The 27,908-nt window shown below is 43.5% G+C and overlaps 1 protein-coding gene across 5 annotated transcripts in view; it reads left to right on the top strand.

Moving 5' to 3' along the window:
* MAST2 (microtubule associated serine/threonine kinase 2) overlaps positions 1 to 27,908 on the top strand; it is a 363,010-nt gene that overhangs the window by 44,398 nt on the left and 290,704 nt on the right. For all 5 annotated transcript variants that reach the window (XM_030572265.1, XM_030572260.1, XM_030572259.1 and 2 more), the window contains exon 3: positions 20,662 to 20,804. In XM_030572265.1, coding sequence (XP_030428125.1) covers positions 20,662 to 20,804 — 143 coding nt within the window. The remainder of the gene's footprint in view (positions 1 to 20,661; positions 20,805 to 27,908) is intronic.

The raw sequence follows: 27,908 nt of genomic DNA, 5'->3' as shown, positions 1-27,908 counted from the left end.
TACCAGAAATACAATGCATATCAGCAAACAGTGAAGAAGCTGGAAGCTTTGCAAATTTATCGCGCTGGTGACCTGTCCAGGGAGCGAATTAAGCGACTCGAGTAAGTACCAGAGGACCAAGGACCAGAACTGCACCCCATGCAACTCACCAACAGCATGCCTGTTTTATGAGGAGTTTGGCCAGATGCTGAGCACTGCACCCAGGATCGAACCACCTGTGGAGCATGATGACCTGTTCAGTCAGGATGGCGCCCTGAGGAATCCAGCATGCAGACTTATGGAAGCCTGCAGCAGGTGCCAAGTGAGTACCATGAAATCACTCTTGCTGAAACCAGCCCCACAGCAGGCTTTGGAACAGAATCAGCAGCAAATTCTGTTGGATGCACCCTAGGAACATCCTGCTCCTGAGTCTACAGCAGACATCGAGGGGCTGGAAGCCGCCTCGAAGCCCAGTAAGTTTCTAGCTTCATGTTAATGGAATAATGGGAGGAATTTCCATTCTGTGAACAAATGCAAAATTTATGAGAGCCCCTGCCCAACAGCATATATCCGCTATTGCCAGATTGTATCCCCATGACATGGTGTCCATCCTCCCCTTCCTCCCCACCACATGGAGTTGAAAATGGTGACTGGGAAATGCCAACAGTGAAGTACACCTTGAAAGAGTATTTTTACTGGAAAGAGTATTTTTTTTTTTGCTAGATTAATTCCTGCTTCTTAAAGATACAGCAATATAGTATTTTAAAGTTGGCTGCTCTGTAATTCCCATTTCCAAATCTAGTCCATTTCAGTTAGCGGCAGGCCATGCAGCCTGTAAGATAGGGCGTAAAATAATTTGTCCCAAGTACGAGTGGGATTCGAATTTTTGTCCAGAAATGTGCTAGGGGGCCGGGAGGAGGAAGGCTGTGGAATTTGGTGTATTTGCATGCAACGTAACAGGATAAGCCATGTGGAAGCTAACACAGCAATCCTGTTGATTACCTTATAAATTCTGATCCAATCCTGCGTGCTGATAGCTGCAGACTTTTCCTGGAGCAAGACCTGCAGATGGGTGGTCACATTGTGAGGAAGGGCATATTTTTCAGGGCCACCTCGGTAGCGGACCAACCCTTCCACTCATATAGATACGCTGTTTAGTCACTGTACGTTTGAATACTTGGGCTACATGCACTGCAGGTTTTCCACCAGTAGCTTGGGATAACATCTCCCTTAGCTAATAACACCACAAGAACAGTTATGTCCTCCGAAATGGTAAAGGACTGAAATAATAGAGAGAGCTTCTGTAGCAAGGTCCTCCCTGACTGCCTCCTCCCCAGCCCAAATCGTTGTTCAATTTTTGTAAAATAAAAATCGCTTACAATTTTTAACTTGCCATTGTTTTTGCACTACTTTAACTGCGATTAACCAGGCTTTGTGCAGGGAGCTTTCATTGACTGAAGCATCTCTTTGACAGTATATTGAAGTTCATTTGTGAAATGTAACACTTTAGGTCCTTGCAATTCCACAAGAAATAATTTTGTGCTCCTGCACAGAACTGTGTGAGACAGTAGCACTTTGTGTCTTGTCCTGTTGTAGGGTCCTTGACCTCTACTGGCTGCTGTATCTCCACAGCTCTACTTTAGTGCAGTATGAGGCTGACCCAGCCTACCTCCATGGACCGTTCCAATAAAAAGTATTTCTGTGATGAACTTACGGTTGCAGTTCTGGAGAGGGCAAACAAGGAGGTCCAGTACCAGAAACAAAGGGATTTAGGACTAGAGAAAAGTCATGCGAGAGGCAGGAGGAAGGACTGAGGCTCACCTTACAGCTTGAGAACAGGTTTTCAATGTGGGAGCAGGTGCTTGCTATACAGTTCCTGGAACAGGAATAGTAGCTAAGGGAGAAGGATAAAACTCAGAAGAGAGAACTGTTTGTGCAGCTCATCTCCATCATAGCTGCAAGGGTACGGCTCCTGCTGCCTCTCCCCCACCACAGGCTTATTCCCCTGAGATGTACTCTCAGCCAAGAAACAGCTTGGAAGACTTCATGACTGGGTGGTCCATGGAATTGGGCCCCCTGAGCAGCTGGGCATGGCAGTTAAACCTTATGCAGCCCTCTGTCTTGACACCCTCTCTTCTGGATACCTCTGACTCCCTCCTCGAGTGCCAAGTGTGTGGAATGTGGGGAAAGAGGGGAAAGGAAAACAGGGGACCTGGGGACATGCAGCAGTAGGGGGTTTCTGTCATGTTTGCACTTTTTTCTGCACTTTTTGTTTGTTTTTGGAAATGTTCTTTTCTAACTGGTGGTGGGCTGTGGTAGTGGCAGATGGCCGGCTTGGCAATAGGTGACTGTTGTGTTGATTTAACACATTTACAGATAAAGCTTTTTATGTTATCAAGAAAGTTTTTATTGCTATCATTGCAAATCTCAACATACAATCAGTATTTGAAATAGTAAAGCTAAACCCATGATCAGGAACAATTAGGAAGCAAACACTATTCTTCTGTACAGTTAGGCCTGGTCTACACTTGTCTGTTATTTCGGAATTGGAAAAAAAAAAAAAAGAGATTCTCTCCACACAACCAAACTGGTTTTCGATTTAAAGGGCTCTTTAATTAAATTTCTGTACTCCGCCTCAGCAAGTGGAATAGTGCTTAAATCGAGATCGCAGTCCAGGGTTAAAGGTACTGTGTACGCAATTTGACGTTATTGGCCTCCAGGAGCTATCCCAGAATTCTCCCTTGTGACCACCCTGGACAACACTCTCAACTCTGATGCACTAGCCAGTTGGGCAGGAAAAGCCCTGGGAACCTTTGAATTTCATTTCCTGTTTGGTCACCGTCAGCACAGTCCACCATCAGAGGCGACCATGCAAAGCCCACCATCATAGGAGATCACGCAGTCCTGGATTTGTAGACGAGCTCCAGCATGGTCCGAACGGGAGGTACTGGATCTGATCGCATGCTGGGGAGACGAGTCTGTTATGGCAGAACTATGTTCCAGGAAAAGGAATGCAAATATGTATGCTAAGGGTTCCAGGGCCATGACGGAAAGAGTCTACTCCAGGGACACAGAGCAGTGTCGTAAAAAAATCAATTTGCTCAGGCAAGCATACCAAAAAGCCAGGGAGGCGAATGGGCATTCTGCTTTTACCGTGAGCTGCATGCAGTTATGGGGGGTGACACTACCACTACTCCACCACTGTCCGTGGACACCTGCAAGGGGGGAGTTGCATGGAGCGAGGAGGAAGAGTCATTGGAGGACGAGGAGGAGGACAGTGCACAGGTGTCAAGTGGGGAAAACCATTTTTCCCCAAGCCAGGAACTACTCTTAACGCTGGAGCCAATAGCCTCCCCTCACTCCCAGTGCGGGCTCCCGGACCATGACCCTGGAGAGGGTACTTCTGGTGAGTGAGAGCTTGATCAGAGCACGCGGTGCGGGGGGAACCCAGCTGTGCCTGGGCTGTTTGCGTTTAGTTTAAAAGGCTCATCCCTGCTCAGAACCTCATCAGTGCCACGCAGTCGGTGCCGGGGGGTGAGTGTTGTGTGAAGCGATCATCCCAGAGAGCCCGCAGGCCCTCCTTTTATATGGCAAACTCACCAGGCATTGCTTGCTGTGGAAAAGGGGGCCCAGCAGTTTGAAAGCATTGAAATGAATGTAGAAGAAGCAGAATCCGGCTTGCCCCTAGGCTGCCTGCAAGCTGAATTCTGTTGCCCGGCTGTGTGTGATGGCTTACTCACACCAAAGTGTCCCCTTTGTTCTCTGAAATGTATCTTTTAAAATACTGCCCTCCCTTTTTCTCCTCTTGCAGGTGCAACTGTTAAAACGTGGCCCTTATCTACTCTGTCCCAGAGGCTGGTCCAGATTAGAAGGCAAAAAAAATGAACTCGGGATGACATGTTTGCCAAGCTCATGCAGTTCTCCCACACTGATAGGGCCCAGCTGAATGCGTGGAGGCAAATAACTGCGGAGTCCCGTAAAGCATTAAAGAAACACAAAGAGAGGAGGGATGCACATGATGAGAGCAGGCAGAACACAATGATCAAGCTCATGGGGGAGCAAACTGACATGCTCTGCTGTATGGTGGATCTAATGCGGGAAAGGCAGGAAGACCGCAGACTGCCACTGAAGCCCCTGTATAACAGCCCTTCTTCCTCCCCAAGTTCCATAGCTTTCTCACCCAGATGCCTAAGAACATGAGGGGGGAGGCTACGGGGACCCACACACTCAACCCCAGAGGATCGCCCAAGCAGCAGAAAGCTGGCATATGCAAACTTTTGGTTTGGTTTCTGGCCTTGTCCTTCCCTTCTCTTCCACCCCCTTAACCCAATAACCTCCCCTCCCCCGGTCTATCTTATGATTTCTCTCAATGTGTTGTGAAACAAATAATAAAAGAACAGTTTTTAAACAATTTTGACTTTTATTTCTTTTCATATATCTAGGAAGTGGGTAACTCTAAGAGAAACAAACACAACTGTCACACCATACCCTGGCCAGTCATGAAACTGGCTTTCAAAGCCTTCTCTGATGTGCAGTGCGCCCTGCTGAGCTCTTCTAATTGCCCTGTTGCCTGGCTGTGTGAAACTGGCTGCCAGGCGAGTTGCCTCAATTTCCCACCCCGCCATAAACCTCTCCCCCTTACTCTCTCAGATATTGTGGAGCACACAACAAGCAGCATTTACAATTGGAATATTGGTTGTGCTGAGATCTAACAGAGTCAGTAAACTTTCAAACGTCCAAAAGCACATTCTACCACCATTCAGCACTTGCTCAGCCTATAGTTAAACTGCTCCTTACTACTGTCCAGGGTGTCTGTGTACGGCTTCATGAGCCATGGCATTAAGGGGTAGGCTGGGTCCCCGAGGATAACTATAGGGATTTCAACATCCCCAACAGTAATTTTCTGGTCTGGGAAGTAAGTCCCTTCCTGCAGGTATTCAAACAGACCAAAGTTCCTGAAGATGCGAGCGTCATGCACCTTTCCTGGCCATTTCACGTTGATGTCGGTGAAACTTAGCTTGTGAATCACCACTGCTTGCAGCACCATGGAAAAGTACCTCTTGCGGGTATGTACTGGCTGCCCTGGTATGCTGGGGCCAAGATAGGGATATGCGTTCCGTCTGTAACCCCACTGTAGTTAGGGAACTGTAGCGCATTAAAGGCATTCACAATGGTCTGCACATTTCCCAAAGTCACTACCTTTGATAGCAGCTGGTCAATGATTGCATTGGCTACTTGCAGCACAGCAGCCCCAACATAGATTTGCCCACTCCAAACTGATTCCTTACTGACTGGTAGCTGTCAGGCGTTGCAGACTTCCACAGTGCTATGGCCACTTGCTTCTCAGCGGTGAGGGCTGCTCTCATGTTGGTGTCTTTGCACTTCAGGGCAGGGGATAGCAAGTCACAGAGTTCCATGAAAGTGGCCCTACGGATACGAAAGTTTTACAGCCACTGGGAATCATCCCAGACCTGCAACACTATGCGGTCTTACCAGTCTGTGCTTGTTTCCCGGGCCCAGAATCGGCGTTCCATGGCATGAACCTGGCCCAACACCACCATGATCTCCCAATTGCCACATGCGGTGCTTCTAGGAACCGTCTGTGTCCATGTCCTCATCAATATAGTAATCGCACTGTTGTTGCTTCCTCGCCCGGTTTTGCAGGTACTGGCCATACTGCTGGATAATTTGCGAGGTATTTACAATGGTCAAAATGGCAGCGGAGATCTGAGCGGGCTCCAGGACTGCTGCGCTATGGCACCTACATGGGTAATCCTAGAAAAAGGGCGCGAAATGTAGGAGGCCTGTTTGGTTCAAGACGGCTGATAAAAGGTGGTAAATGGTTGTCTTCTGTAGCTTTCACTGAGTCGAGAAGCTCGCTAGAACTGCAAGAGCAGGAGAGCAGAGTTTGCAGCGGAAACCGTGCTACTTGGTTCACGGTAGCCAAAAAAAAGTCGGGAAATGGTTAGACAAAAGAGTAGATAGAAAGATCAGAGGACGTGTGAGGTGGATTCATAGTACCAGGAGACAAACGGTGCACCGTCTGCTGGCAGTATAGTGTCTGCCGTAGTTTCATAGAAGTGTGGGATAGCTTTAGTGGGGGGACACAACACCGAATGTATAAAATCACTTCCGAAAATTCGAGTAGAATAAGTTCGAATTAATTTTGTACTGTAGACGTACCCTTAGATACAGCAATCCACACTTTAATCACTTTCTTATATGGATCCATACTGTATATCACCCTTGCCCTCCCATTTCATAGGGTGTTTTGTTATTCATAACTACGTTGCATGACAGTCGAGCCCCCACCTCTTCCCCAGCACCCTTCCCAAATCAATTAGTGCATCTCCCCACTCCACTCCAAGCACATTGATAGAAGTACTATTTTCTCTCTTCCACTGGGCCACACAGGTCTATAATATGAGAACACAAAGCTCCTGACTTCTGTTGCCCAGCTGCAGCCGGCTCCAGCTGTGGTCGTTAGACTCAGTCAGAAAGTGCATTGATTCAGTGCCCTCTCACTGTCATAGGTCCATTCAGAGGGAAATGGCTCACCTCTGGCTTCACAAGGATTGTGAAGAGCACAGCAAGCCACAGTAATACAGACAGCGTTGATGACACTGGCATTCAAACGTTGTCTGTAGCCATTGCCTATGGGATATCAATGTGCCCAAAGCACATTCTACACCTGCTCAGTGTAATTAAACCATCTTTTGCCAGGGCCTCTAAAATCAGGGTATGGTTTCATAAGCCAAGGTAAAAGGGATATGCAGGGTCCCCCAGAATAATGGTGGGGACTGTCATTTGGTGGGAATAGTGTCCCAGCCTGCCCATGAATGTAGATTCCTGATAGGCGAAAAGTCCTGTCATCATGAACTTTCCCAATGCAGCCCACGTTGACCTTAATAAATTGGTCTCTACTCCAGGAGGGCCTGCATAATTATGGAGTAGTGCCCTTTGCAGTTTATGTACTTGTGCTCCTTGAGGAGGGAAACAATGGGCATGTGACTATGGTCAGTGGCCCCAGCGCAGTTTGGAAACCCTCTTGTCTCAAAGCCAGCAGTTACCTCTGGAATATCTTTTATACCTGCCACCTTGGGGTAAACAAAATGTCTGATTGCCTCAGAAACCTCTGCTGCTGCTTTACTTGCAGTCAACTTTTCAGCACCAAACTGGCAACAGACCTGTAGCAGTCTGGGGTAGTGGCTTCCAGATGGCTATAATAACCTGCTTCTGGACCAGCAAGGGTACCCTCATGCATGTCTTTATGCTTCAGGGTTGGGGCAAGGTGCTCACAAAGTTCCAAAACTGTAACTTTCTTCATGTGAAAGTTTTGGACCCTCTGCTGGCCATCCTAGGTCTGCAAGATGATGTGATCCACCACTCTGTGCTTGTGGCCCTGCTCTAGAAGTGCTGGCCTACATACGGGGGCATCAGCAGCTATTCCAAGTGTAATGAACAACATCAGCCAGTGTGAGCCTGGTATGCTAGGATACTCTTTCTCCTCTGCCAGCTGATGCTCCATCTGAAGCTCTGTAGGACCCTTTGGTGTCTCAGAAAATGCCATCAAAATGTCCGCCAGCATCTTACAGAGGCTCCACCTGTCTCCTGACATGGGTGAAAGCGTGTATGAGAACTTTTGAAGAGGGATCTCCTCCATGTTGCTTGGCAGGCTGTTCAGACTTCCTATAATGTGCATGGTGGGGTAGTACAGTACCCAAGTCAGAGGGCTAGAGCTGAGATTTTTTTCAGGAGGGCACTAGAGAGATTGGGATATGGTTGGTTTTGTCAAGTTTCCATGCTGCAGGGTGGATGCCAGAGCCCCAGGTTCGAGCCTGGGTTATAAAATTCTTCACATAGGGTTAAGAATCTGTGAGGACCCTCAAGCCTTGGGTTCTCCAACATGGGTCAGCTGACTTGAGTCCTCCTAACCCTAGGCTTACATTGCAGTGTAAACACACTCAACTTCCACCACAGCTCTGGGAGGCAGAGAGCTCAGGTGCACAGCTTCCCTTCCTCTGGATTAGTTACGGGAGAGAAGCATAGAGGTGGGAAGATGAGCACCCAGACTCTCTGACTCCCAAGGCTTTTGGGGTGAAGCAGAGGTGGAGTACCCTAGATTTGTGCCTCTCCAACAGAGGGTATGGAAGGCTCTTGCCAATTTCACTTTGTCCCTGCAGATTGATAAAACCTTTCTAGAAGGGCTGATAAGGCTGACTCCTTGGTTCCCAGTCTCCCCTCTCCCCAAGCTCTGGGAGCCACAGAGGCAGAGACCCCGTGTGTTCAGCCTTCTGGCCTCTTCCCCCAATTTTGGGGCTGGAGAGGCTGAGTCCCCCATCCTTCTGCCTCTCTGGCTTCCAGAGCTTGGGAAGAAGTGAAGAGGCTAAGAGCCCAGGCTCTATGTCCTCCTTAGCTGGACTGAAAGGTTCTTGTCAATTTTAGTTGTGAAACTGACGAGCTTTCCAGTAGTGCAGCTGAGAAGCAGAAAAATTGGTTTTGGTTCTCCTGAAGTGGAATTTTTCTTGAAATCCCTTGTTTCTGAAAACTTTTTTGCATTTTTGTCCTGGTTTTGGTCAAAGATTTTTTCAAAAAGTTGAATTTTTTTTGAAGAAAGGGGTTTTCATTTTTTGGCTAACTCTATTCTCTTTGCAATTCTATTTGGATACAGTACAGTAACTCCTCACTTAGTCATCTCGGTTAACGTTGTTTCGTTGTTGCTTTGCTGATCGATTAGGGAACACACTCGTTTAAAGTTGTGCAATGCTCCCTTCTGTCATTTGGCAGCTGCCTGCTTTGTCCACTGCTTGCAGGAAGAGCATCCCGTTGCAGCTAGCTGGTGGGTGCATCGGCAGCCCCCCCATCGGCTCCCCGCTCCCCTAAGTTCCCTGTACTGCAGCAGCCCAGAATTCTATCAACTGCCTGCAGTTCAGTTGTCCCTCCCCCTACTGCCATGTGCTGCTCCTGCCCTCTGCCTTGGAGCTGCTCCCAGAGACTCTTGCTTGCTGTGCGGGGGGGTGGGTGGGAGGGGAGCTAATGTTAGGGTGCCCCCTCCCCCTGCATCCCGCTTACCCCTTCTCCATATAGAGCAGGGAGGGGACATGGATGGAGAGAGACAGAGAGAGCTTGGGGCAGCAGCTGCTGTCTCAAGGTCCTGATCCACTTAAAAGAGAATGCACTTAAGGGTGGGTCAGCTTACTTAAAGGGGCAGTGTGCATCTCTCCCCCCCCCCCACAGTGTGTGTCTGTCTGTCTGCTGTGCTTCTTCCTTCTCCCTTGTGTGAGATGCTACATTGACAACAATGTGTTAACCCTTCAGGGCTCAGCCGAGTTCTTGCTCATCATGTAGCAGCAAGGCATTCCTGGGAAATATCCCTCCCTCTTCCACCCTCTAACTTCACCACCTCAACCAAGCTTCACAATCATCATTGCTGCATACAGTATTAAATTGTTTGTTTAAAACATATACTGTGTGTATATCTATGTAATATATAGTTTTTTGTCTGGTGAAAAAAATTCTCTGGAACCTAACCTCCCCATTTACATTAATTCTTATGGGGAAATTGGATTTGCTTAACATCGTTTTTCTTAAAGTCACATTTTTCAAGAACATAATGACAACGTTAAGCAAGGAGTTACTGTATTCATATATTTCTGATCCTAAATTGATTAGTGTACTCTTCAATCTGCTGTTGCATTTCAGTTATTTTTGGTGTCTGTTGTAATTTGCATCATCAACAGAAAATATATAGCTACTTTAGGACTTATTTGCTATTTAAATGGAAGACATGATGATCACTTGGAGAGGTTGAGTTGGGGGGAAAAAAGATGCCTGTAGGACTTATCCAAGCTCCATCCACAAAATAGCTCTGCCCATCTGAGTTTCCAAAATGAGATGCTGCTCATGGTCCATGGAATAGATGTTCAAAATATGATTGGGCATGCTCATTAGGCTCCTTCAGCTCGGTTTCCCCATTGGACTGTTTGGGATTGGCTCCCCTTTGGTAGGGCACTGTTGCCCTGCTTGGGCTTTCGTAGGCTCTTTGGACTTGGCTCCTTTGTTATTGGGAGTGGGGTGGGGAATTGGTGGCACCTCTCAGATATGCCCAAATAAATCTGTTAGTCTTTAAGGTGCTACCACACTCCTTGTTGTTTCTGTGGATACAGACTAACACGGCTCCCCATTTGATACTTGACACATTACTGCAGTATCTGAGCACCTCATAATCTTTTTAATTTAGCTATTCTCACAACACCACTGAGAGATGGGGAAGAACTGTTGCCCCCATTTTACAGATGGGGAACTGAGGCACAGAGAGGCTACGTGACTCATCCAAACAGGGTGCACTGATTTAAATCAGCAATTTTAATCATGAGTTAAATCAGCAAGCAGGAAATCTTGATTTTTGCCTTTCTAAAGAAAGATTCATTCTTATTGGTTGGTAACCATTTAAAGTATATTGACTTGCAACTAAATATTAGCCTTTACATTAAATTTAGTGCCTCTTTTTGCTAACCAGAAGCATACACTCTATTTATACACATTTATTAAATCAGTTATGTAGTTTAATTTACATTTATTCAGCTTCTTAATTTTTACATTTTTATTGTGCTAGAAAATGGTTAATGATGGATTTTTTTATTTAATAGATTTATTTTTAACTTGATTTGTGTCAAACTCTATTTGGATGGAAATTTAAAATCAATTAAAAATGCACACAAACCATTTTATTTTTTTACTAAATAAAACTACCTTAAATGCGCTGGAAACAAGAAAAAACATTTACCAAAAATATTTTGCATTGAAAACTAAGTATTATCTGTAATTAGTGTATTGAACTGATTGTTTCTGGTTGCCATATCCTTCAGGAGTTTAGAACTAATATATCTCATCCTCTCCTGTCTTGTTTTCTTCTTCCAATCTATAAACAAACACTAGTTTTCCTGCTTTTTCAATTCCCAGTTTGTTTCTTAACTTTGAATTAATTAGTTGAAGAAAATATTCTCTGCATCTGCAGAAGAGGCTACTGCTATCAAAAGCTGGTTTAGCACTTCAGCAAACTTTGGTTCCTGATGATTAGCCCAGTGATTTCTACCACTTGAACAGTTGGATATTTTTTAAAATTTGGCAGTAAACTTGTACTGCTTGAATATTATTTTTATATTTATTTTTCAATGATTGTAAAGTTTGTGCCTTTATAGATTGTCAACTTTAAAACCATTTAATTTGAATATTTTTTTAAAATAATAGATCTATCCTGTACCCAAGATCACACAAGAAATCTGTGGCAAAATGGGGATTTGAACCTAGGTCTCCAAATCTTTGCTTTTGTTGTCCGCTATTTATGTAATGTAGTAAAACTACAGGCTCTTCCTCATTTTTAACTGTAAATAAGAGTATGCTAGATGTTTGAGAATTTGCTCATTGCAGTTTTGGGATTCTTGGAATATGACTAACAGGGACATTGCACTCCAACTGTCTAAGCCAAAAAAGGGAAAGCAATCAAATATGGATGGAACAAAGTTCTGAAAGATAAATTCTGCCTGAGTGGGTATTAACCCACAAAAGCTCATGCTCCACTACATCTGTTAGTCTACAAGGTGCCACAGGACTCTGTTACTTTATAGCTTAATTAATTAATGCTATTCCATATATCAGAAATATGACTGGTTTAAAGGGAAGACTTATGTATCATTGTTACTTAATTTCTAAGGAATGTAGTCTTAGGTAACGTACATATCTTTTTGTAAATGTATGTATCTGACAGTAGTAGCAAAACGTAAGTAGAAATTTTGGGGATATAATTCAGTCTTCTGAACAATAGTGTGACTAATTAAATATAAATAGTAAACGACTCAAGAATGTATCTGTCTTGAGGTGTCTACTGTACAGGATTTAAATTTATCTAACACCCACTAGGTCAAAGACTAAGCCATTTAGACCAAGTGAAAGAGAACTGAATTTATAATGAGTTCAAAGACCCACCCTTTGCAATAAAAAGGAGTAAAGAAGTTGCGTTGTCTGTTGTGTATTGTATTTAATTGTAGCATTATCAATCATTTTCCTGTTAAATAAACTTAAACTTCAGACCCTCTTTTGCTTTTGTTACAGTTCTTTTCCTTATTGGGTGGGTGAGGAATTTATCCTGACCTAAAACTCCATCTGTGAGATTTCATACAGATCATCTGCAGTTTGGCTACGTAGTGTGGGAAAGTCAAAATCAAATGCATATAGTCAAGCTTATAAAAGGTTTTTCTCAGTCTCAGTTATAGAATAGACTGGTGTGTTCTCATAACGATTAATCAAATACAGAGTTGTGAAAGCTGGAGTGTACTTTAGTCTGGATAGTGTAGAATTTGGGTAGCTGAGAGTTTCCCTGTTGAGGACCTAGTATGGAATGTAGTGAAACTATGGAAGATACCTCTCAAGATCCAGCAGGTACAAAGGAATGGGGAGAGGTACAGGATTTGTGGATGGTAGCTTGGTCCAACCTGTAAGAAAATCAAACTTGCCAACAAAGAGTTCTCTAGCCATCCAAGGAAGACAGACGATCCTTGTTGGGGATTCAGTGCTCAGAAAAATCGAAAGAATATTCTGCAGGGGACAAGTGGGCAACAGGACAGTATAGTGCCTTTCTGGAGCCAAGACACAAGACTCTAAGATTGGATAGGCTTATGAAACCTGCAGGCAAGTATCCCCATTGGTGATGGTTCATATTAGCATTAATGAGATATATGTCACAAGATATCTTGCAGATAGCGGATGATTTCAGGGAACTTTGACTTTCTTCTTTAGCACTCTTCTCTGAGGTGCTTTCTGTCACAAAGGAAGACAGAAAATTCTGAAAGTGAATTACTGGCTAGGTGAGTGGTGCAGGGTGGAGGTTTTTGGTTTTGTGGAACATTAGTCCACCTTCTCTGGGGGAGTTTGAATGGCCTCTACCTCGGCAGAAGAGGGACCAATCTCCTCACAGACAGGCTGGCTTAGCGTAGTCAGGAGGGGTTAAACTACTAGCAAAAGGGAAGGTAAAAAGAGGGAAGATATGAGCACTCAGCACAAAACTGAGAGGCTGAGAACAAAATTAATCAAGGAACCAAAGGATGTGAAAAGCAATTTTTAAATTGCCTATACAGCAGTGCTAGGAGCCTGGGTAACAAACAAGAGAAATTGGAATTGCTTCTTTATGAGCATATATTTTATCTAGTTAGTATTACAGAAACATGGAGGGATGATTCACATGACTGGAATGTTAAAAGTAATGTTTATAACCTATTTTGGAAGAATTGAGTGGGCAAAAGGGGAGGGCATGTGGTGTTTCTGAGTCACTGGTAACTTGGAAGAAAATTATCTTGAATGCTTATGAATCAGTGTTCTATCCGATAAAGGACAAGATAGAGTACCAGCTGGTGTCTGCTATAGACCACCAAATCACACTAGGGAACAGGATTACTGCCTCCTTACTCACCTATTTAATGTGTAGTGTGACAAAGTTCCTCCTTTACCTTGGTGGGTCCTGTGCTTATTGGCGGATTTGCTCACCTCAGTGATCTTCCCCTCTGGTGGAACCCACAGTCTGGGTCAACTCCTCCTGTGTTTGATCAGGAGTTGCAAGGTTTGGGGGGAACCCAGGCCCCCCCTCTACTCCGGATTCCATTCCAGGGCCCTGTAGATTGCAGCTGTCTATAGTGCCTCCTGTAACAGCTACATGACAGCTACAACTCCCTGGGCTACTTCCCCATGGCCTCCTCCAAACACCTTCTTTATCCTCACCACAGGACCTTCCTCCTGGTGTCTGATAATGCTTGATTGTCTAACAATTCCTCAGTCCTCCAGTAGCACACCCTCTGAGTCTCAGCTCCTTGCGCCTCTTGCTCCCAGCTCCTCACACGCGCTTCCTCTCCTCTGGCTCCTCCCTCACTTGACTGGAGTGAGCTCCTTTTTAAACCCAAGTGCCCCGATTAGCCTGCCTTGATTAGCTGCAGGTGTTCTAATCAATGTAGTTGTTTCCACTGCCTTCTAGAAAAATCTTAATTGGCCCCAGGTGCCTTGATTAACCTGGAGCAATTGCCATTTGGTTACCATGGTACTAGGGATTTGTTTAGCCTGGGGTTAACATACCTGTTCCTCAGTACTTTACTGTAGCCATCTGGCCTTGCCCCATTACAGTAGGGAAAAAAATCCTGTGTGATCATGGGGGATTTTAGTTTGAGTGACCTGCTGGAGGTCTCATGTTGCAGAATTTCTAAACATCATAGATGACCTCAAAAAGAGCTGCAGCCAACATAATGTAATTCTATATTAGAACTTGTTCTAACACATAAAGAGGAACTGATCACAGAATTAAAAAATAGTAGCCTGGGTAGAGGTGATCATGACCAGTCACGTTTATAATATGCAAATAGTATAAAGTCCAGACCATTACCATATTCACTTGGTACTTTAAGGCCAAATTCAGGAAGTTGAAAACAATTATGAGCCAAATCATCTGAGAGGAAGAATTTAATCAGAAAAATGTGCATGATAAATGATTCCCAATTAAGACCACCTTCCTAGATGCCCAAAAAGCCACAAGCCAACAATCAAGGAAGGAGGCTGTACTAGTTAAAAACCAATCTAGTTTGGAAGAGAAGGGAAGGCCGCTGTGAAAATAGACATTTATATAACAAATGGAAGAAAGGGGTACTTGATATTAATGAATATAAATCAGAAGTTAGGAATTATAGAAAATTGATAAGGAAGCCAAGGGACACAAGGAGAAACTTATGACCAGAAGAGTTTAGAACAATAAGGAATTTAAATATATTAGGAACAAAAAGTTCTTCTTTGAGGAGTGCTTCACTTTAGGTGTCTTGGCACCCTGCGCTTCTGGTCAGAAACTTGTGGTAGCAATGCCCTGGTTAGCCGCGCACACACGGCAGCTGTCTCACGCTGCTCCAAGCAGTTACCTCATGTGTGCAGCCAACTGTTAGCAATTTCCTACTATACCGCCTCTGGTTTTGGTCAGAATGAGAGCAGTGCCCTTCACAGCTCTTGTATTCCTCTAATCTGTGCCCCTTTTTCAGTTATTTCCCTTGTTGTTGATTTCTCCTTTCATTTTTGTTCTGTTCACGATTAAATTTTTTTTTCCCCTCCCTGCCTCAGGTGGGTAGTCATGGAAGAGGCATTAGACTGGGACTATTCCCATTCTTTATTCAGCTTAGCCTCTCAAATATGCCTGGCTCTCCAAGTTTCAAATGCTGTCTAATGTGCAGACTTTCAGTACCAGTGACAGACAGCCACACGCAGTCTGTCCTGTCCATTGCCTGGGGGAGACACATTACCCCAAAGTGTCCCCACTGTAAGAAACTCACAGGGAGGGCAAGGAAGGCTAAGGCCCTCCAACTAAAACTTTTAATGATGGAGAGACCCCTCTGATCCGGAGTCTGACACCTCCTTGCCAGTCCTCACCTGCAGCTGCCTCAGATATGGGGTCCTCGTCAAAAAACGGCTGCTAAGAACCCTGGTCCTAAAAAAGACCCCAAAAAGCGGTCTGAGTCTTCGCCACACTGTGATTCGCCTCCTAAAAAGCAATCTCCGACCATAAAAACTGCCCTGGTACTGACGGCACCAAGAGCGCTGGACCGCAAGGCACCAGTACCGTCCAGTACCAGGACGTCCGAAGAAGTGAAAGACCTGGTGTGGTCTCACTCTCATAGCAGCAAAACTATGCCTCCTAGCTTGGGCACTGAGGGAACCTAAGAAACCTCAGGCACAGAGCAGCGCTATGGTGCCACCTGTGCACCAATACAATATGGCAAGTCTGCAGTACCCACTATGCTCCTTCTGGTTACAGCCTGAGCTTGCCTGTGCTGCTGGTACCGCAACAATTTTTCAGCCAGGTGGACCTCCTCATTACTTCCACCCTGGGAACTCCACTTTTGGCACCAACAGTACCCAAGCCAAGTCAGGGCCAAGCTTTATCACGACACCCACTGGCTTGGCCCCTCCGCTTCCAGTGATGAAGAGGAGGAAGTGGAGACAGGGATGGGCACTCCTCACCACTCCTCTCCCCAACCTGGACCCTCACAGCCACAGGGCGCAGTTTGGTAACCCCACAAATGGGTGCCCTCTCCCATGGCCCTCCCACTGTGGTGTGCATACTGGGACCCCTGGGCATTATAAAGAGCCCGGAACGTCCAGGTCTCCAAACCACCCAGGTCCAGGGGCACAGCGATTGTCTCCGTTATCTGCTCCAGCTTCCTCAGAACTGTTGGAGAAGGAAGCAGAAGAATCTGGAGAGACCAGAGCGTGACACCCTCCCACCTACCTACATCTTGCTTTCGCCTCCGGACGAAACAATAATGCCACTTCCCCCACACAGGGAGATGATTTCAAATCTTTCCAGGATTTCTTTAAAAGAGTAGCTGATTCATTAGACATCTCAGGCTATGCTACAAGAGACTCAACATAAGCTGACAGATATATTGCAAGCTTCTCCATCAGCCAAGATAGCAATACCCATTAATGCTGCCACCTTCTTGTAAGAGATCTGACAAGAGGTACTATGTGCTGGCTAAAGGAGCTGAGTTTTTATTTACCCCCCCTACCCCCAACTCATTGGTGGTAGAGGCAGTTAATCAAAGGGGGAAAGCAACATCAGACCAAAACCACCCTCTATGATAAAGGCTGGAAAAGCCTAGGCCTCTTCGGCAGAAAAGCCTATTCATTGGTGACTCTTCAGTTTCGCATAGCAAACTATTCTGCGTTACTGGCCAAGTACACACACAACTTTTTTTCTCAGTTGTCCTCTTTATTGAGCACATCCCAGCTGACAAAAAAGAACACTATAAGGCTGATAGCTGAAGGTTTCCTCGTCGCCAGAATGGCCCTGCAGGCTTATCTGGATTCTGCTGACACAGAGGCCCACTCCATCGCCCTGTCCATTGTCATGCAAGGGCTTCATGGCTCATCTCTCCGGCTTCCCCAGGGAAGTTCAGGCACTGTAGCGGACTTACCTTTTGAGGGGGCAAAATTGTTTGCAGAGAGCACAGACATCTCCTTACACACCCTGAAGGACTCCTGTGTGACACTAAAGACACTTAAATCTATATTCCTGTGAACAAAAAGAAACAGGGCAGTTTCTGTAACCAACAATTCCACTGTGCCCCATACACCCAGCCTCAACGACATTATGACCAACGCAGGAGCAGTCATCTGTGTCTCAGCCACCCACTTCTAGGCAAATGTTTTGAAGTGTTGGTAGAGGACACAAGAACCCCACATTCTCCAATTCTGGAATCACCTCTAATTTCCAGCCCATTTGGGGCCCGCCTTACACCCTTTTACCAAGTATGGAGAACCATCACTTCAGACAAGTGGGTTCTGGAAATTATACAACATACACATCATGGCATCCTACCTATCTGGAAGCCAGAATGCCACAGCAGATGACCACAGCAGGAACTTCTCACAGATACATGAGTGGGAACTGGATCAAGGAATTCTGCCAACTATATTCCAACAATGGGGATTCCCCTCAATAGACCTTGTAGCCATGACCCACAATGCCAACGCCTTCAGAGTTGCTTCTGAGCAGGATTGGGACCAACTCTCTGGGAGAGGCCTTCCTTATGAAATGAGAGGCCATGCTCCTGTACGCCTTCCTTCCAATCCCCTGTTGAGCCGTGTCCTACACAAGATCAGACAAGACGATGACTCTGGGATTTTTGATTGCACCAACATGGCCCAGACAGACATGGTTCCCAAAACTGGACCAGATGGCTATCAGATCACCATGAACCCAGGATGCCTCCTTAACCCCAACATTTCAACTCTTCGTCTCAAGGCCTGTTTAATCTATGGCTGGCAGAACTCGAAACATGCTGGTTCTAAGGAAGTTCAAGACATTCTACTAAACAGTGGATGTCTGTCCACACACAAAACATATGCACACAAACATAAAAGATTCTTTATCTGATGCCGAGACAAGCAGATCATTCCACAATCGGCCCTGTTACCTACTATCCTTGATTACATATTGACGCTAAAAAAGTCTGGCTTCTCGACTAGATCACTGAGTGCATTATCAGACATCACCACTTTTCACAACAAGATGGGACGGACTCATTGTTTCATCCATCCACTGACTAAACGCTTTTCTGAAGGGTATAGAGACACTAATCCAGCATTAAGGACCTGACCCCTATGTGGGACCTCAACCTTGTTCTCTGTGCCCTAATGGGCAAACCCTTTGAATCGCTAGCAACCTACTTGTTCCTACACTTATCCATGAAGGTCATCTTTTTAGTAGCTATCATATCATCGCACAGGGTGGGAGAGTTGGGTTCCCCAATGGCACACCCACCTTATACCACATTTCTCAAGGACAAAGTCATCCTATGCCCATACCTAAATTCATATCCAAGGTCGCGCCTCCTTCCATCTCAACGAACCCATTTACTTACCTGTATTCTTTCCCAAGCCGCACGCCAATAACACAGAGGTGTCCCTTCATATGCTATATGTTCACAGAGCACTGGCATTCTATACAGAGAGAACAAAAATGTTCAGGAAAACTGTCTAGGCTATTCGTAACCACAACAGAGGTCAAACCATTTCCAACAGAGATTTTCTAAATGAATCTCTATTGTATCCTATTACGTTACCAAAAGTACAGTCTGCAAGCTCCTTCTGGACTTTGCACACACTCCACTAGAGCTATGTCCGCATCTATAGCCTTTCTCAAACATGTACCCATCAATGAGATTTGTAAAGCAACTACATGGGCATCGCCCCATATTTTCACCAAACATTATGCCCTGGAACAGCAGTCAGCTGCAGATGCTCACTCTGGACTATCGTGCTCTCCACCATACATACATTAAATCCGAAGCCCTTCCTCTCCACCGAGGAGCACTGCTCTTCAGTCACCTGAAGTGGAGCACCCACAGGGACACTCCTTGAAGAAAAGAGAAAAGGTTACTCACCTTGTGCAGTAACTGAGGTTCTTGGACATGGATGTCCCTGTGGGTGCAACATTACCCACCCTCCTCCCCTCTACTTCGGAGTTTCAGCTCGATCCTCTGGGGAAAAACGGAACTGGGTAATGGTTGGCTGCACGCGCGAGGTAACTGCTTGGAGTGGCGCAGGATTGCTGCTGCGCGTGGTGCAGCCAACTGGGGCACTGCTATCATAAGTCTCCAACTAGAAGTGCAGGGTGTGAATACCCTAAAGTGGAGCACTCACAAGGACAACCATCTTGAAGAACCTCAAGTTACTGCACAAGGTGAGTAACCATCTGAATTTTGACAATAGTATTGGTTCATTACTGGATGGAAATGGTAGAATTATCAATAATAATGCAGAAAAGTCACAAGTGGTTCAATGAAGATTTCTGCTGTCTTTGTGGGAAAAAGCAGATGATGCAGTCTCATCATATGGTGGTAAGAACATATTTCCATTCCACTAGTATCTCTCAAATGTGTTAAACAGGAACTATTAAAGTTAGACATTGAAAATCAGCAGGTCCAGATAACTTGCATTCAGGAGTGTTTAAAAGAGTTGACTGAGGCACTTGCTGGATCACTAATTGTGATTTTCAGTATGTCTTGGAACACAGGGGAAGTTCCAGAAGACAGGACGAAGCTAACGCTGTGTCAGCTTTTGAAAAGGGGTGAACAGGATGAACCTGAGTAGTTATAGGTGTTGTCAGCCTGACATTGATCCTGGCAAGATAATGGAGTACCTGAATTGGGACTAAATTAATAAAAAATTAAAGGAGGGTGATTAAGGAAAATCAACACGTGCTTATGGAATAGATCCTGTCAAGCTAACTTGATATATTTTTGATGAGGCTACAAGTTTGGTCGATATAAGTAATAGTATTGAAGTAATATACTTAGAGTTCTGTAAGGTACATTTGACTTGGTTTCCTCACGACATTTTGATTAAAAAAGTAGAACATATAAAATTAACATGGCACACATTAAATGCATTAAAAATTGGCTAACCAATAGGTCTCAAAATGTACTCTAAACGCAAAATCATCACTGAGCGGGTATTACTGGTGGGATCCCAGAAGGATTCTTTCTTGGCTCTGTGCTATTTAACATTTTTATCAATGACCTGGAAGAAAACATAAAATCATCACTAATAAATTTGCAGATGACACAGCAATTGGGAGAATAGTAAATAGTGAAGAAGACCGGTCATTGATTCAGAGCAATCTGGATCACTTGGTAAAAGTAGGCACAGGTAAACATGTGTGTTTTAATATGGCCTAATATAAATGGATACATCTAGGAATGAAGGATGTAGGCAATAGTCATGGAATGGAGGAGGACTGACTCTGAAAAAGATGTTGGGGTTGTGGTGGCTAAGAGGATGAATATAAGCTCTGTGTGATCGTGGACCAAAAAACCTAATCTGATCCTGGGATTCATAGCAGGGAATCTTGAATAGGAATATAGATGCTTTTAACCTTGTTTTGGCATTGGTGGAACGCTGCTGGAATACTGTAGCCAGATCTGATGTCGATAATTCAAGAAGTAAGTTGATAAATTGGAGAGGGTTCATAGGAGAGCCACGGGAATGATTATGGATTAGAAAACCATTGCCTATACCCTGCATTTGGTTAAGCATTGTATTATGTAACCTATAATTCTTTAAAGTGGTAAAAAGTTAAGATCATATTTTGTTTTAAAGGAAAGCAACTGCTTCCCTTATCCAGCAGTGTGCACAGTGGAGTGGGACCATCAGCATGGCAGCCAGCTGGAGAAACCTCAAACCTGGTCCGCATGAGAAACCAGTCCCTGGGACAGTCTGCTCCTTCTCTTACTGCTGGTTTGGTGAGTCTAATAATATTTTCTGTTTTCTGTTTTCCAAATAAAACTACCTAGTGAAAAGTTATTTGATCCTTTTCTTCAATAACTTTTCTATTAGGCTAACTCAACCATTTGTCGTGAGTAGAGCTGCCTGGAAAATGCAATTTTTCTTTGGAAAATGGAATTTTTAGCTTGCCTTGGGCAGCTGTCTCCTGGGAATGCCCTGTTTCCCAGACAGCCAGCTCCCTAGGGGATTGGACAGCATGGGGTGACAGCTGCTCAGGGATCTGAGGCAGCCTGGGCTGGCAGGAAACCATGTAAGCAGGCTGGCTAGGCATCTTTCCTGGCTGCTTGCCTTGTTTCCATAAAAAATTTCAACAGAATTGACATGTTCCCGTGGAATGTTTCGATTCCATTGAATCTACATTTTCCTGCTGAAAAGTCTATCAGAAATGTTTTGACCAGCTCTAGTCATGGTTGCTTTTGATGCAACTCTTTCTGAAATGGAGACCTTTAGTTCTTGATGTTCCTTCCTTCTTAAGTACTGTAATTGACAAAGCACCTGGAAAAAAGTCAAAAGCACAAGACTGGGGAAGAGAAGATGGAAATCTAAGGATTATTTTCATTTAGTGATATATATTAAATAGCTATCCTGTACTTTGGAACACACAGATTGGTAGGCTTTATTCCCATTTCTGGAGAGTGTTTACATGGATAATGTGTGTTTATTTAGGTCACACAAGATACATTTTGATGTCACAATCTCTGTTTTTACAGGTTGTTATATAACTTGGTGTAATACGTATATTGGGATTGGTGTAATACGTATATTGGGATTGGTTTAATAAAAAGACATTAAAAAGGGTAAAATGATGTATCCTTTGTATAATTTAGATTGCAGGTCCTCTGGGATAGTGGCTATGGATTCACGTAATGCAGCACCTAGCACACCATGGCTACTGAGTGATCTGTGACAGCCTGACAATATCCTGTAATACCCTCAATAAATCTTATGGGATTCAGATAAGATGTACTGAGTTAGTTAAACCTTATTGAAATAAGTTTAACACCTTTGGCGTACATTATATTAAAAACGCAGTTGTGTATGCATTTGTGTTTGTTGTGGATTTTTATGTGCCTTCTCTAGTTGGAGGGGGGTGGGGATGGGCGATGCTAATAAGCTTCCTTCATTATCAGCTTTTGAAGCCACTCCCCTGGGGAGCTATGTATATACTAGTTCACACTAGATTCTCCAGAGACGAACAGACAAAGACAAACTTTTGGATGGAAAGCCTGAGTTTAAGCTGGCTCAGTGTCTGCTCTTCTTTCTGATCCAGACAACAGGCAGGATTCCTGATTCACAGAGGGCCTCAATCCTTAGGACAGGGTTGGAAGGACTGAGCCTGCCAGAATATATTCTAGGGTGATGTCTGATAAGCTTGTTAGCATGCGTGTAGGTTCCATTTATTGTTTTTAATTTTTTTTCTCTGTAATGAGTCTTACATTAAGAATAAAATAGACTTGCATAGGAAGTGCTGCATGGTAACCGTTGACAATCACTCTGTCATCAGTCTCTGAAGAGAAGCGAGCAGGTCAGTTTAGGCAGACTGTGTTTGCTGGAAAATACAAATGAAGAAAGGGAACTGTACAGCCTGGGAATACCCGGGTCAACATGAGGAGAGATGCGAGTCTCCACCCAGAAAGGCAGTGGCTGGGGAGCTGAAGCCAAGAGTGGGTGGGTGCCCTTGCTGATCCACTGAGGAGAAATGCAGGTGCGGTTGCCTTGAATTGTCACAAAAGCCAAATCTTAAACTGAGTTAAAGGATTCAACATGAATATATAACTTGTCAGCTCTGGCAATGGTCAAGTTTTGGAAATTCGGACATAAGTTAGTATCTTATAATTTTGTTTTGGAAATAACAGATGTCTCGCATCAAATGGACCGTTCAAAATGAAATTTAAATCTTTAAAGAACAAAAATCTATACATTTGTGTTATTGGCAATTTTGGTTTTAAAATGAAGTGTTTGCACATCATACACAGTTTTAATCTGTCGATGTACATTAGTCATGTCAATGGACTGACTTTTTTGTGATTTGGCTTAATTGTACTGTGTCTTTGTTTGGTGGCTGTCTGCAGGCCTGGTTCTACCTGTTTTCGTTAGGTACGTAATCTTTTCAGGGGTTTGTAACTTGACTGTAACAAAACAAAGACAAAATGTTCTGACTTGTATCTTGGCACCCAATTGCTTATTTCAGGAGGATTTAAAAAGTATATTAAATATTTTAAAATAAAGGTTGACCTTTCTCTAGAACAAGACAGATATGTTTCAGATTAGTTTTATATCATGCGCTAATGAAATTGGCCAATTTTATAAATAAAAAAATACCGTGAGGTACTTAGTTTGGACTGCTGCGTTGTTAGTGTTTTAATGATAAACTGTTGAGTTAGTGGATGTAACTTTTATATAATTTGATTGATTCCAGACATGCTAACTCATAACCTCTTCCTACTACATAGTGACATGATAAATTTGTACTTTTTGGCTTTATTGGTGCTTTCTGTAGTACTTATTGAAAGATTAAAAAAGCAGATTGGTTACCAAGGGCTCTTCTAAACGTGTGGCTCACAAAAATTTTAGTGCTGCGGCCCCTTTAGAGAGATTTTAAAACTCGTTGGCTTATCACAACCAAATACCATTTTTTTGGCACACTAAGGACTCTAAATTCAGGAGTTCAGGATGCTAGCTTCAAGAGGGACACTAGAGTTTGGATGGTTATGTGACTTTATTCAACTGCATACGGTTTGTTTAATTGTATAAACAGATCATCCAGATTTTTAGAACTATAATCTTAAAAAAGGGATTTTTTTGGTGTTTGGACATAGCTAAGATTTTAGTGGGAGGAATAGTCCTGTTTCGAACTGCATTGTTGCACAATGTTTTGTTGAGACTCTGATAATGCCAGACATAGGGGCATTTTCCAAGTTGAAACAATTTCTGTGTTTAGTTTTCACAGAATTTATTGTTGAAAACCCAGACTCAGAGAGATAATGAAGTGAATGGAAGCAACACTTTCACAGCTTCATCACCTGAATTCTTTGTTGTCTCCTTTAAGAGAAATCCAGAATTCCTGGTTTGTTAAATTTGAAAACTTTGGGCTTTGTTTTGTGATCACTAAACAGTTCTAAGAGATTTTCTTGAGGTGAGATAGATAAGGCTGGAATGGAGTCAGCTGTTACTGACTGGTTTCAAAACCCATTCTCAGTATCTGGAGATTTGTATTGAACTTCAGAAAAATAATAATGAAATGGGGAATACAATCCAGACAAATGAGTTAATATTTGGTCTTTAACTTGTTTTATCAACTGGTCCTGGACATTTTCTTCAAGATTATCAGTGCCTTGGCGGATGATATTTGATATAGGACTGGTTTTCAGTGCCATGGCTGCTTATTCCCCATCATAATTCTACCCGTCTATTGCTGGTGGAAGTAAAAGGATTTCACCAGTGTAGTGCACTTGTTTACATTTTGCAATTCATATGGCCAGAACATAACATGCTTCTAAAGCTTTTTGAGGAACAGTTGCTTCTTTAGACATAACTTTGTTTGGCTGCTTCAGTTCTTGTTTCTGGGCTCTGATCTACGAATTCTAGGTGTTTGGTTTCTAAAGGTAGTAGTTTCCCTGGCCTGATACTTTAATTTACTAACATTTGAAAACAAATGACACATTGTGGCTATGGACTTTGTACAGTAATATCAAGACCTGAAAAATCCAAACATTAGCTGGTGGTGTCATATTGTCTATTTTCTGTTTAACATTATTAAAATCCTTTTTGTCTTCAGCTGAGGTTAGCTACATATAAGTTTAGCAGTTGGAAAAAATTGTTCCATTATAAACAAGATGCACACCTCTCTCCCTCAGCACCCTTTCCCTGTCTTCTGCTATTTGTGCTGCTGCTTCTTGTGCTAGAAGCCTCTTTGCTCTCTGCTCCAGCAGAGGATTTTAGCTGAGAGACTTTCTGCTGAAGGCTACTCGCATAAGATGCAGACCCGTAGATAAGATGCATTTTATTTTTAAAGCCTACTTTAATAGTCTTTTAATTAGGAAACTCCCCTGCCCCTTCCTCCCTTCCCCCCAACATTGTTATAGTTAAGAGGCTGTTTTGTTAAAGGCATGTGGTATTTTTTTCTGAAAAGTTTGTGGGCTCCTCTATGAACCCTTTGTGATTCCCCAAGGAAGCCATGGTTCCCAGTTTGGGAAGCACTGTTCTACAGTAAACTTTTTGACTTAAAAGAATTGAGTTCAGCTGTAACGCTGAAAATTTTAATACTTGCCTCAATGTGTGCTGTAGTGCTCAGGCACATGTACATATATCACACTCTATTTTCATTGCTCTATAATAACTTACATTGGGGGTAATTAAGATAGAGATTCAATTGTAAAGCCATGACTCTGAATTTCGTGCTTTTGTGGTTTAAAATCAGAACTTTTAAAACTATTTTAACAGTTGTTAGTATTCAATTTATACTGAGTTGGGTTCCAAAACAATGACTAATAGCTTATGGCAAGATGAACTCCTAATTAAACATAATGAATTCTGGGACTTTGAACTACTTAGATGTTTGGAGCTGTTTTAGTATGCTTGTGATATTGGAAGATGTTTTACAAATTACAACAGGAAAAGGCTCCTTGCCAGGAGCATTAATCATTTTGGAAAAATTGCTCTGAAAAGAGAGAGAGATATTAATATTGACATTATACTACTCTATTTATCTGTTGATTCTCAGAGTCTTAACTTTTGTAGTGGTATGTATGCCATTTCAGAATGTTCATTATATGTTCCATAAAATAGATGGAACAGGAAGAGAAAATGGCAATCTAGTGCCAAAAAGGTGGAATATTGAAAATAGTCATCTTTACTGGATGCACTTGAGTGGCTTGTTTCTGCTCCCACTCATTTGACAATCTGGACTTGGTTTTCCTCTGGTGTTTGAATTTGCTAGGTGGAGTGGCCTGTCATGAGCCTCCAAAAGTGTTTTTAATTTTATTTCCCCCCCTCCCTTTCTAGCTGCACTACTTCTACAGGCTGGCTCTTGTGCTTCAGTTGCTATCTCTTAGTTTTTGAACACATTCATGAAGTAAGTTGATAAAGTAACAATAACAAACCTGCAGAGACTGGAGTGCAGGTTTTTAAACAAATAAGATTGACAACTAAAGTTACTTATGAATATTAGCTCATAAACATCTAAGAGTGTTCTAGATTGTCAGAAACCCAATTTACAGATGGGGAAAATGTTTCTGCATTTACATATGTGGCAATCTGGATCATGAGCTTCAAGTAGTAGAGCACATTGGATCCTTGACTCTGGGAGGAAAAAGTCTTCTGTGCATCTGAAGAAGTGGGCTGTAGCTCACGAAAGCTCATGCTGAAATAAATTTGTTAGTCTCTAAGGTGCCACAAGTACTCCTGTTCTTTCTGTACAGACTGACAGTGCTCAGTACTCTCCTCTAGAGGGAGACCAGCATTGGCAGATGCCAGTCAAGCCTATTGGGCGTTTTAAATGTATGTAAAGACTTTCAAGTGGTGACCTCACTCCATTCTTCTGCTGAATCCCTTTAACTCTTCTAGTCATAAAGTAGTTATGGCTCTACTAGAGTGACCATGAGTCCTGCAGGTGGGGAACACCCGGAAGCTTTTTACAGTATTTGCAGACATTAGAGGACTTTACCACCTAGCTGTTATAGTTATGGAAAACTTGACCTTTTTGACATGCTTTCTGATCATAAGTCTGAGGGAGTCTGCGTGAGTTTTATGTACAACTTGCAGGTTCTAAGTTAGCAGTACGAGTTCAGGTAAAGGACTTGGGCATTATTGTGGACAACTCAGTGGAGACCTGTGTTCAATATGCTGTCAAAACAAGCAAACAATAAGAAAGTATGTTTAAGGAATGGGTTGGAGAATAATACATAAAATATTATAATGTTATTATGTAAATCAGTGGTTTGTTTTCAAACGATATTGCAGAATTAATCTGGATTGGCTAGTGTGGATGTTAGAGGATGGAAAAATTCTCATTGAGAGTGAAAAAATGGAAATGGTTTACTTTATGAAAGAGTCCAGTAGAGGGGACATGATCACAGTATACGAAATGAATGGTCTAGAGAAGATAGATCATGAGCTTGTCTTCTGGCTCGAAACACAAGAACCAAAGGAAAATTCTTTCAAACAATGAGTTATCAGACAGTGGAATTCATTAACACAGGATGTTGGTTAGACTATAAACTTGACAAAATTCATGGATGTTAAAGTAAATAACAAAGACTATTCAGAATCATAGCTTATTATTAAAAAAAAAAAAAAGGGCTTTAAACTAATTTTTAAACTGTTAGAGGAGGGGTGGCCAACCTGAGCCTGAGAAGGAGCCAGAATTTACCAGTGTACATTGCCAAAGAGCCACAGTAATACGTCAGGAGCCCCCCATCAGCTCCCGCACGCCGCTCCCTGTACCTCTAACCCACCAGTAGTTGTGCCGATCAGCCCTCCCCCTTCCTCCCTGCACCTCCCAATCAGCTATTTTGTGGCATGGAGGAGTCTCTGGGAAGGAGAGGGGAGGAGCAAGAGCATGGCAGGCCCAGGAAGGAAAGGAGTGGAGTTGGGGCAGGGCCTGTGGCAGAGGCAGGGGTTGAGCAATGAGCACCCCCCGGCACATTGGAAAGTTGGCACCTGTAGCTCCAGTCCTGGAGTTGGTGCCTGTACAAGGAGCCGCATATTAACTTCTGAAGAGCCGCAGGTGGCTCCGGAGCCACAGGTTGACCACCCCTGTGTTAGAGGTTAGAATGCGATCTTCATGGGGCAGATGACCCTATTTCAGGGTTTTTTCCATGTTCTTTTGAAGTATTTGGCCACTGTCAGAGACAAAGTTCTGAAATACCTGGACTACCATTATAATGCCAATTGTGAGAAGAACAGATGTTTTAGGATTCATATAGAACCCCTCAAGCACTGTTTGCCCCTCCTCATGGAAAAGAAATATCTGACAGTAAATGTTGCATCTTAGGTAAAATGCAGTTTCCCGGAAGGACTGAGAGTACTTTCTACCCTCTCAGGGTATCAGATACTAAGAT

Source organism: Gopherus evgoodei, chromosome 8 (assembly GCF_007399415.2).
Source record: "Gopherus evgoodei ecotype Sinaloan lineage chromosome 8, rGopEvg1_v1.p, whole genome shotgun sequence".
NCBI lineage: Eukaryota > Metazoa > Chordata > Testudines > Testudinidae > Gopherus > Gopherus evgoodei.
This window is presented reverse-complemented; position numbering and strand designations above follow the sequence as displayed.